The 12,212-nt window shown below is 26.6% G+C and overlaps 1 protein-coding gene across 6 annotated transcripts in view; it reads left to right on the top strand.

Annotated features, from left to right (window-relative positions):
* The window catches only part of LOC129608273 (uncharacterized), a 34,425-nt gene that overhangs the window by 16,271 nt on the left and 5,942 nt on the right, over window positions 1–12,212 (top strand). For 2 of the 6 annotated variants that reach the window (XM_055519667.1, XM_055519668.1), the window contains exons 7-16: window positions 45–216; window positions 1,737–1,824; window positions 2,067–2,220; window positions 2,307–2,481; window positions 2,556–2,645; window positions 5,474–5,671; window positions 6,148–6,311; window positions 6,462–6,634; window positions 7,242–8,093; window positions 10,013–12,161. In XM_055519667.1, the coding sequence (XP_055375642.1) occupies window positions 45–216; window positions 1,737–1,824; window positions 2,067–2,220; window positions 2,307–2,481; window positions 2,556–2,645; window positions 5,474–5,671; window positions 6,148–6,311; window positions 6,462–6,634; window positions 7,242–8,093; window positions 10,013–12,161 (4,215 nt within the window). The remainder of the gene's footprint in view (window positions 1–44; window positions 217–1,736; window positions 1,825–2,066; window positions 2,221–2,306; window positions 2,482–2,555; window positions 2,646–5,473; window positions 5,672–6,147; window positions 6,312–6,461; window positions 6,635–7,241; window positions 8,094–10,012; window positions 12,162–12,212) is intronic. The other 4 variants (XM_055519669.1, XM_055519671.1, XM_055519672.1 and 1 more) reach the window with 4 other exon arrangements.

The raw sequence follows: 12,212 nt of genomic DNA, 5'->3' as shown, positions 1-12,212 counted from the left end.
TGCACAGTGTTACTAAAAAATTAATGTTTCTTATTAATTTAAAGGTTTGAGAAGTAGAAGAAGAAAAGAAAAGTTAGCTAAGCGCAGATTGAATAATGAAGACTATATCCCAAGAGAGAGAGATACTTTAGCTGCATTAGGAATGGAGGAAGTTCAGTATGGAAACTGGGCAAAATCAGAATGTTTTAAAGTTGAAAAAGGTTTATTATCATTTGGGTAAGTTTTTATTTCAAAAGTTGTTAATAAAAATCCTTTAGCAAAGAAGTTCTTAGTTTAAAAAGACAGTGTGCCACATTTTTTATTCTCTTCCATTAATTTTGCTTTGACATTTTTAAATTTTAATTTTGAGACGCAAACTTGACGAATTAAAACTTTTTCATTTTTTTGCAACTGTATAAGAGTTTGTTTTTGTTCAATATAATCAACAATAGTTGGTGCTTCAAACTTTAATATTGTTTCTTCGACTGATCGATTATTAGAGTCTATTTCATCTATGTCTTTTTCTATTTCTAATATTTCGCGTTCCATTTGGTTAATATTTCTGGTATAATTATTTATTTTTTCTGTAACACACTTTATTTCAAATTTTAATTGTTTAAGAATATAACGTTGAGCAACCAAAGCATTTGAGCCTTCTCTACAGTTGCATTTAATTTTAGCCAAAAGAATATCAAGGTCTTTTACTTCTTTAATAAAAGAATTTCGGCGTATTTTAATTTGCTCATAATCAGCTGGAGCTATCATTCCGTATAAATCACCTTTTTTAGATATTAATGTTTTTAGTTTATATGATTTCTTCTGTAGTGTTTCGATTTGTAGCCTTAATTTGTTTATTGTTTCCATAGCATTTTCATTCCATAATCTAAAAAATTTATTAAAAGTATTTTCAGGAATTTTACCTTGTGGATTTAACCCTATATTAATAACTGTTTTTTGAAAATTATGCATTGTATTGCTTATGTCATTATAGAAGTCGTGAAGCTTTCCAATTTCAGCTCGTAATGTCTCAAATTTGGACAATGCATGGAGTTTTTCCTTTTCCAATTTTTTCCTTAGGTCGATTAGATGTTTCTCACAAATTTCAGATTTAATATTATAATTTAAATAATGTGGGCGGTCACCTGCTGAAACTGTCGAACCAATTGACATTGTGCTTGTTTTACTCATTGAATAAGTAGAATTTGTTTTTGACAAAGAATAAATGGAACCGGTTGGTGTTAGGGAATGAAATGAAGCAACAGTTTTTTTGTTTGCGAATTTAATTTTTTGTGTTCGCTTGTCTTTTTTTTGTTCTTCTGATGTTTCTTGTAACCCAGTTAAATATTTTGGATCATTTTTATTCAAAAACTGTTCCATTATGATATTTTCTAATTTAATTAAACCTAACTTTTGTTCTAATTTTTTGATTACGTTAAAAAAATTTAAAGAATCCATATGTTGAAATTTTTTGGTAATTTCATTTTTATCTTTCACATTAAGTAGAGTCTTTGCGAGTAAAATTTCTTGTATAATTTCATCTAAAATATATAATTGCATTTTGTCCTTAGTTTGAATTTTTAAAAGATTATAATTAAATAAAATATAATTGAACATATTTGACTTGTAAATAAAAAAATTTTTAATAATGTATTCATATTTCATTCAAAATAATTTAAATCTATAAATATTTATTTATTTAAATACATATGTACATACATATTTATTTAAACTTTATTAACTTATTCTTTTATTTCTAGATGGGGAAGATGGCCTGAAATTCTCGAATTAGGGCAATTCAAAAGAGGTTGGGTTGAAAAAGATGTTGAAGATTGTGCAAGAATTATAGTAAGTAAGACAAAGTTAGATTTTGTATATAATAAATACATAATATTTTTATAAAAATTAATTTTAAAATGATGACTTGCTATGCTAATATTGAGATAAACTTTAGGTTTTCGCTGAATTAAAAGAAATAAAACTGATTTATGATTTCGAAATTTTATAATTAAAAAATTATGATTAAAAATTATAAGACTTATTAAATTAAATGTACATAGTATGGATTTACATGTTAATATTTTTTTTAGCTTCTATATTGTCTCGTCGTGTATAAGGGGGATGAAAAAATCAAAACATTTATTTGGGATCTTATTACACCAACTGAAGATGGGGAACTTCAAAAGATTAGCAGAGATCATAGTGGTCTGCATAATCTTGTACCAAGAGGTAGAAATGCTAAAGGTTACTGTCAATAAAATATTTTTATTTTGAAATTGAAATGTATTTTCAATTGTTACTACATACATATGTATTTTAAAACATTTTAGGGCGGAATGGTGGTAAAACACAGGGAGGTAAAGAAATTCCTGAATTAAAAATTGAAAAAGAAATTCCTAAAGAAGATCAAATTGATCCAAACCATTGGAGTAGACAAGAAAAATATGATGCCGAAAGTTTCTTAGAAGGTGCATATAAGAAACATTTAGGGCGTCACGCCAATAAGTGAGTCGTGTGGAATCGAAAATTTTCATAAAATTTTTGCTACAAATTATTAATTATTGTTTTACATTTTATAGAGTCTTATTACGAGTAAGATTATTGTATTATATACAACATGAAGTTATTGGTGATTTAGTCCAACAAATTAAAGATGGTATTAATATCAGGTAATACAAGAATGTTTTATGTTAAAGTTTTTCATTTTGCTTGAAGAATTCACTTTAATAATTTTACAATTCTTGAAATCTAAATTTAATTAAGAATTTTTTTTGAAAATTTATTCTTTTTTAATTTATAAAATTTTGATCGTATTTTAATCTTCAAGCGAAATTGAAAAATGGGTTTTCCAAACTGAACTTATTTTTAATATTTAAATAAAAACTTAAATATTTCATTAAAAAATCATTGCATTTTAATATGAAAATCAGTTCATTTTTAAATTGAAATGGGAATCTATGTTTCATCTCTAATTCTCGTTTTTTTTTTTTTTTGTATATTTATTAACTTTATAAATTTTTTTTTGTAAGTGTGTATTTATATTAAAGTTGTAGTCGCTTATGAAAGTACTTCATAATTCCACTGATACTTCATTTAATTTTTATTAATTCATATTTTTTATATAGAAAGAGCTCAGTTCAAAAAAGTTAATGAATTATGCAACAGAAATTTCTTAGTTCTTTTTCTTTTAACAAGCGGAAGAATGATATTTTTTTGTTTTTCCTGATGTTTGTTTATTTTCAATGTTCATGTTTCATTTGAATATTTATTACAAACTGGATACAAACTTTGATTGAACAAATTGTTGTTATGTTTAAAAATTTATTTAATTTTCATTAATAAAATCATAACAATTTACTATATGTATATATAAATAAAGTATTCATAACTGATTAAAAAATGGTTTAATTTGTTAAAACTTAGCAGTATGACGTATCTGGCTTGTAATAAAATTGTATAAATCCTCTTTTTGATTAAATATTTCAATTCCTTTTTTTAAATTTTTAAGCACGATATTTGTTTTATTGTTTTTCATTATTATTTCGTATTTTTTTTTAATATAAAGTCAAAAACAGAAGTAAGTTACAACTAATCTGTAAGAGTCTGTTAAATTTTTAAGCAATCCCAAAATCGGCTTTTAAAATTGTTAAACGTTTAGATTTCCAACAAAATTTCATGTCAAACTTAAGAAAAATATTATTTTTTGATAATTTTTCCGCGAATATGATAAATTCCTCAGAGTTTAGATATTTTTTCGTACTTCACTCTTACTAATGTAAGTACGGTTGGTTCCTCGTTAAATTAAAAACTTGCATTCCAATTAAATTTTCTAATATATGTGTAAATTTTCTGTTTGATTGCTATTTGTGTTCTTCTCAATTTTTTTTTTTTACATAAAAAAAATCATTTTCTTGAGAAAAGATCAGTGTAGGGAAAAGTAAAAAATTTTTGTAAATGTTAATTTTGGCAACTCACCACTAATAAAAACTATAAATAAAACAATTAAAATTAAAACAATTTTTTTAGTAGTTAAATAAGTTTAGAGTACAAACTAATAAATAAAAGAACAAAATGTTAAACCATACTTAAAAGATTCCAGTTGTTAATATTGCTAACATCCCGCAATACTTCCCAAGACATCACATTGTTTTAAATGCTAGTCATAATATTATTGTAATACTATACAATTCTGCTTTCATATTTTAATAAAATTGCAATTTGATTCTTTTTAGCAGTAATTAAATGATTTATAATATATAGAACGTCATTTTTTTTTATAAATGTTGATTGTAAAATTTCCTAACCTTCCTTTCATTTCTAGTTGATCTTCAGTTTAAATAAATCATACCTTTAATCTTTGAAATTTATTTGATCATATTATTACAATTTTTCTTAAATTTTCTTTACTTTTCAGTATGATTTTATTATTTTTTAATTTTTCTGCCTGAGGGATTTATAGCTTGTATTTGTAACATTCATTGTTGTATATTGTAAGGCTTACTTTTGTATGTTAAAGTTATGAAATTGTGTTTCAAAAGTTCGATATTTTGCAATTATAGTTATTTTAATTATAAACAATTTGGATTTTTATCGAAATTTTAAAATAAATTATATTATATAGAATGAAATAGGGAATTATAGGCGTAATAGTGAACTAGTAGAAATATACTGCTGCTACTAGAAAAGAAAAATTTATAGAAGAATAGCTAATTTAACATTGTTTCAACTAATTACATCAAGTATAACTAAGCACAAATTAGTTACTGTTATAATATTTTTAAGATTGTTGAAAAATCTTTTAAAATAGTAACGATTAGGTTAACGTTCAGAAATATAAGCATGTAGCCTACTATAACTACGATTGACAGTTTTTTTTAGACTTGTAATTTTTCTGTAATTGTCGTATTAAAACTATGACATTTAGCTGTTGATTTTGACGAATATTACATGAGTTCTGGTGAGGTTTAATGAAAAATTTGAATGAACGTCGATTAAGGTTGGTTTATTAGATATTATGTAAAAAAAATTATATTCATTTTGGCGAATAGGGCGTTCACATTATAAATTTCTTTACATAATTTTTTTAATGTTTTAAAATAGAGAATTGGCATAAAATAAACTGTACCACCGAATCGTCAGTTATTGTTACCAGTTATATAACAATTGAACTGAGTAAAACAAAAAAAATTAAGAAGTACTTTCAAATTTTGTATACAATATTCTTAAGTTTTACAACATACAAAAAAAAATGGAAAAAATTTTTTTGCAATTATACGATTCGGTTGTATAAACATTATATTTAACTATTTTTTTTTTATTTTTTCAAAATAAATTTTTTCAAAATTATTTGTTTTTAATATTTTTGTATTTTTTTTTATTTTATTTCATTTGTAATTGATTTTTATCTAAAACGCTGATGATTGATGATGATTTCTTAATATAAAAAAATTCAATATTGTTAATGTGCTTGAAAAAAACAAAAATAAATTAAATATAGTGAGATCCCTATTCGCCCTCCAACAACACCTGATCAAGTACCAGCTGTTTGGTGGAATCAAAATTGCTGTGACAAAAGTTTACTAGTTGGAACATTTAAACATGGTTGTGAAATGTATAGACTTATTAGATCTGATACAACATTATGTTTTCATACACATATTGGTGCTGGTGATGATGCTTCTAATACAATCACAAAGTAAGTGTTGATCGTAAAAAATATCTATAATGTTTTTTTCAATAATAAATTTATTTGCAATGAAACAAAAAAAAAATTAAAAGATTTTTTTTTTTGTTTTTAAACGTCAAAATTTTTTTTTTCAATCCTTGTTCTTCAAATTACGGTTTCTTATAGGTTTTTTAAAAAATGAAACTAAAATATTGTTAGGCAGCCTAAAAATATTGCATTTTTAATTGTATGCACAAATACTATCTAAAGTTAAAACATATTTTTTTAGACAAAATAAATTTTGCATGCATAAATTTTCTTTTAATTTTTTATTTCTTTTTCAAATAAAAATTTAATTTCAACTTTTCATCATACTTCCTCAAACATCCGCTCATTTTTTCATTAAAATTATTTTTTTACATGAAATAATTTATATCGTTTTTTTTAACTTAGTGTGAAACATAACTTAATAATTTTGGTTTTTTCTTTTACTTTTATTTTTACAGCGTTGAAGATGATTCAAAACTGGGTGAAGATAACGAGGAGCCAGATGAAGATGGAAACGCCACAAAAGATTCAGATTCAGTTAAACAAAATCCAGAAAATTCTAATAATTTACAACTGAAATCGCAAATCGTAGAAGGTGAAAATGAAAGACCAAGTTCATCTGGTAAGTTGATTTCATATTATTTTATTATTACTTTATTATTGCCTGAATGAAGTGACTATATAATATGCGTTTAAGTGATAATAAACAAAATTTTTTAATTCTCATTTTTATAATATTTGATTTTCATTTAATTTTTTTTTCTATTTAAAGGGCTAGAAGAAGAAGAAAGTGGAACAGGAAGCTATCCACCTACAAATCTACCACCTGCTGATGAAAATGCATGGCCCTCGATGCAAGATCTAAATACTCGACTAAGGAGAGTTATAACGTCATACCAAAGAAATTATAAAAAAGAAGAATTAAAGATGCAACAGAAAGCTAAAGTAAGTTATTTTAAAATTTTTGGTATTGTAATAATATTTTTTTATCTTCAAATTTGGTAAAAATAATACATATTACAAACTTTTTGTTAATTATACGACAAATATACGTGCTAGAAGGCACATGGTTTACAGTTTTTTTTTATTTATTCTTATAATTTCAAATTTAATTTAGATCTATATTTCCAAATTGTGTAGATTTGAACTAGTTTAAACAAATATAAATCTTTTTTAATTTTTTGTGTAGATAACTATTTATTATTTTATGTTGTTATTTCGTTTATGACAATTGGTTATGTTTTTATTTTTTATTTTTAAAAACAAAGTCTAGTTTTTATTTTTTTTTTTTTTTTTGGGGGGATAAATTTTGAATTTTTGCACTGTAAATTATATATTTTTTTCCAAATTACTTTATTAGTGTGTATTCTGCACGTATACTTTTATTTTAACATAATTTCTTAATTTTGGACAAATAGTATTAAAAAAAAATAAAGATGAAAAAATACAAAACTGCTCCCCTTTTCATAAAATTTTCCTATATACATATATTTTGTAAAAAATCTTAAATACTTCACTTTTTACCACTAATGCTTGCTAAAAACAAAAATAGTTACAAGCGTTGGTTACTGCACCACCACAATTACCTTCGCAAAATGGATCTGGAATTAGTGGGGTTCAAATAAGCTTACCACAAGGGCCACTACAAAATATTAATCAGACTCAACAGCAATTACAGCAACAGCAGCAACAACAACAACAACAACAGCATATTCAACAACAGCAGTTGCTGCAACAACAACAACAACAGCAACAACCTCAACAGCCGCAATCTGCAATGCCATCAGTACATCAGCAATTAAACTCACAACAAATGGGTAATTTGCCAATATCTGGTTTAAATGTTGCTGGACCTCCTACAGGAACGGGAGCTTTAGTTGGTCAATCTGGTACTGTAATAATTGGTACACCGTCTGGGGGTTCAAGTGGTATGAATCCGATTACATCAACAAACCCAACAAATATCCAAAATCCTAATCAAAATATAATGAATGTAGCACAAAGTAGTGGTAATGTTATCGGCAATAATTCAATGCAACAAACAAATTCTCAAAATATATTACAACAAACATCACAAGCACCACAAACAAGTCAATCGAAAATAATACCTTCCCAGCAACAGCAACAACCATCAACGCAACTTCAACAGCAGCAGCAGCTTCAACAACATAATCAACAACAACAACAGCAACAACAACACCAACATCAGCAACAGCAGCAACAACAGCAGCAACAACAACAGCAACAACAACAATCACATGCTGCCTTAGCCGCTGCCATTGCTTCTTTATCAGGAAATCAAATAACAACTGCAGCTGATATCGGACTAATGTTGAGTTTATTGAATCCTAATGATGCCAGCCAATTGGCCAATTTGGATCTCAATAAATTGGCTATGTACTTGGTTAGTATCAGAATTCAAAACAAAAAAAAAAACAAAAAAATTGTTATTTTTACATTTTATAAAATTAAATGGAAAATGAAGCTTAATGCATATTTTTGTTTACATTTTAATCGTTTAATGCATTATCAAAGAAAAACTTTACATACATGCTTAGAATTTTTATTGCAAAAATTTCATCCTAGAATTTTATTATCTTGATATTGTCATTTGCATTATGTTTTTTTTTAACATTTTAACAACATATTTGCATAATAAAATTATGCGTTTTCTGTTAGAAGTAATTATTATTATTTTTTATTTATTTGCAAGCAAAAAAAAATCGTTGAATTGCATTTAATTTATTGGTTTCGTTCACATTATTGCAATGGAAGAGATGTTAGCCATACTTTATTTCTGTAAAATTTTGTTCATTTGACACCTAATTACAGTTGATTATTAATATTTCGTATGGTGAAAAATAGTGTTTTCTTTGAAAAAAAAAAAATACAACTTTAGTTATAATTTTTTAAACAAAAAAGACCAGTTCAAACAATATAATTACAGCAACTTAATAAAATAAAGCAAAATTAAAACATGATTATTTTACTGAAAATTTTTTGAATAATAAAATCGCACGATTTTAAAAACAAAAATTTCGTTTTTTAGATAACTGTGATATAAGGGAAAAGGAAATGGACATGAAAATTTTTTTTCATTTACATTAGTTTAAAGAGTAGAATTTTGTAAAATACTCTCAAATTGTTGATGTACAAGAAGTTCGTAGTTTTAAAAAAATTTGTGCGTTACGTATTGTATTTTTTTGTATTTTTGTATTCTATTTTTTAGTAAATTTTCTCGTGTGTGCATGTTTTTAAACATTTTTAAAAGCCCATTAAGAGAGTTTAAAAGCTGTTAATATTTAGGTGTAATCGACGATGTCAAATGCCTGCAACAACAATTGCATTTGACGCTTACCAACTGGCAATCAACACTTTATGCTAAAAGACCTTTACATATTAATTTCGTATACAACTCTTGCATCCAACCAGTTGACAAATTATTGTTTGATGTCAATATTTCTAGAACTAAATTTTACATAATAAAATTACTTATCCTCCTCAAAATTTTTCATTAAAAAACAAAATCAGCAATTAAAATTTTATTTGCAAGTTTTTATTACAAAAACGCCCAAAAATTTTAATTTGCTTTTTGCATTATCGGTTACACTACAAATGCACAAATCTGTTGCGAACCATTAAAAATTACAATACTTTCGCATTATCAATTAAGATTCAAAAGAATTCAATTTGCATTTTGCATTATTTAATACACTGTTTCTCATTGTGCTTTTGAAATAAGTACTGCATCTCATCATTTTAAATGTAATTATTGTTTTATATCAAAATTTTGTAGAACTTTTCAACGAAAACTTTTTAAATTTATTTTTTAAAATTTCTTATAATTCATTTTACTTTATTTGTTTAACATTTTAATAATATTAATTACTTAAATGTGAATATCTGTACATAAAATTTAAAGAAGTTTGTATTAACTAATTATAATATGTAACTGCTGTACTACATGTTATTGCAGGGGTTGTGTATTTGAGATACAGTACTCGTCACGAATATTGCTTTACGTAATTTTTTTTTTTTGGTAATGAAGCGGGTTTAGTTCTAAGTATTTCATAGATAAAATATCTTTTTCAAGATTTGAAATTAAAACATGCACTTATTAGTTGACTTACAATATTTCTGTTGGTAAATTATTTCACGAACACATGCTATCTAGTTTCTTATAACATTTAGTGTATATATATAAATAAAAAATAATTTTTAATTACTAATTTTTGTTGTTAATCAAACACATATAAATGTGTTTTTATAATTTTGTTTGTATAATATTTTTTTTTGTATAATGGAAATTTTCTCTTTCTCTAGAAAATGGAACGCCAAGGTAAACTTGAACAACAAGCTAAAGAACGTGAAAGACAGAGATTTGAGAGTATACCAAAAAAATGGAATCGCCGTGAGGAATATGAATTTTTAAGAGTTCTAACAGGCTATGGCATAGATGTTCATCAGCATTCAAATACAGTTATAGCTCCTGATTGGTCTAAATTTAAACAAATGGCTAATTTACAGCGTAAGTCCGATGAAACTTTAAATGATTATTATAAAGTATTTATTGCAATGTGCAAAAGAGTTGCTGGAGTAAAGTTAAGCGAAAATGAAAAAGGTTTAGAAGGTATTATAGAAGACATTAGTGAAGATCATGCAAAACTTATCTTAGATAGATTAGAACTATTGTCTAAGCTTAGAGAAGTATCAAAACATCCCGGGTTAGATCAAAGTCTGAAATTATGTATGAATAATTTCGATACACCAGATTGGTGGGAATCCGGTAAACATGATAAAGAATTGGTGGCAGCTGTGTTAAAGCATGGTCTTTATAGATCCAATTGTTTCATATTTAACGATCCGACATTTAGCTTTAGTGAATCTATTAAGCGTTTCGAAAAAGAATTAGAGGCACAACTTCAAAAATCCATTAAGGTTGACGTATCGTCTATTTCGCCAACTGTTCCTGAGGTGGAGTTAGAAGAAAGATTGTCGAAAAAAGAAGACATCAAACCAGATTCTAGTCCAGAAGGACTTATTAAATGTAAATTAGAAGAAGTTGAAAATCTGAACGAAGAAAAAGCAGATATAACAGCAGTAAAAATTGAAAAAACGGAGTCTGAGTCGGAAAACAAAGAAGAGAAGGAGAAAAATGATTCAAAAAAAACAGAAGAAACAGTAATTGAAAAAACTGAAGAAACTGTAAAAGCAAAAGAAGGAGAAAATTCTGAAATTTCTTCTAAAAATAAGGAAAATGATAATGACGGTGAACTTGATAACGAAAAAGAAAAACTAGAAAAGGAGAATGAAACTGATGAGACAAATGATAACAATTCAAAGAATGAAGACAAAAAGACTGACTTGGAAAAAGCTGATAACAAAATGTCTGGAGAACATGTAACAGAGAAGGCTGACGAAGAAAAGAAAGAGGAAAATGAAAAAACAGGTAAAGAAAATGTAGAAGACGCTGCGACTGAAGATGAGGTTTGTATTGTTAAAGAAAGCAATAACACAGAAAAGTTAAATGAATCAAAAGAAGAGTCAAGAGAAATTCTAAATGAAGAAGAAAAACAAAGCGAAAGTACAAAATCTGAGCCAATAGCTGAAGAAGTGAAAACTTACGAAAGCATTGATTTAGTGTCGCCTATTGGAAATGGAGATCCCGATGATGACGAAGTCATGAAAGAAAAAGAAAAAGCAGTTGAAGAAGAATGTAAAAAACAGGCTGCGGAACTCAAAGCAAGATTTCCAGACTTGGAAGTTATTCAACCGCAAGTAAAATGTAAAGTCGAAAAAGAAAAACCCAAAGTTGAAAACATGATGCTTGTACGTTGGTTCAAAGATTTTGCTTTGGAAAAAAGAATTTCACACATTATAACATGTGTGGAAAAAGGAGAGTGGCCTGTTGGAAAAAATTATTCTGCCTACACAGGATGTCAAGGTGTTGATTTAGATATTCCTTTACATGAAACAATTATGCATATGAATTTAACTGAACGTCAATCTATCACACCTGATATCATTACAATTACAACTGATCAAGGTGTGTCAAAACATTTACAAAACCAACTTTCCGCGCCATCGCCGGTTATTCCTGGGATTCCTAGTACTAGTGGATTAATAAGTCCTATCTTACCCACTACGCCATTGCAGAATCCTAGTAATTTAAATAAAACAAATAACATTAATCAAAATCCAAACCCTAGTATTAATAGCAATAACAACACTAATAATAACCCAAATCCGTCCGCAATACCTGGACAATCAAATATGAATACACCTCCTGTACCTCCAGTTATAAACCAAATTCCCGTTGTTCCTGCACCGCCTAGCGCTCAAAGTACGCCAAATACAACTCCAGCTACGTCAACGGGCAACAGTGGCAAGAAAAGGAAGAGACACATTGCTATTGATGTGGAAACGGAACGGGCTAAATTACACGCTTTACTAAATAGCAGTCAGGTTACGAGTAAGTTATTTTATTTATTTATTTATTTGTTTAATTTTTTTTATTAATTTA

This window comes from Condylostylus longicornis, unplaced genomic scaffold (assembly GCF_029603195.1).
Source record: "Condylostylus longicornis isolate FDR11 unplaced genomic scaffold, ASM2960319v2 ptg000031l, whole genome shotgun sequence".
NCBI classification, from domain to species: Eukaryota; Metazoa; Arthropoda; class Insecta; order Diptera; family Dolichopodidae; genus Condylostylus; species Condylostylus longicornis.
This window is presented reverse-complemented; position numbering and strand designations above follow the sequence as displayed.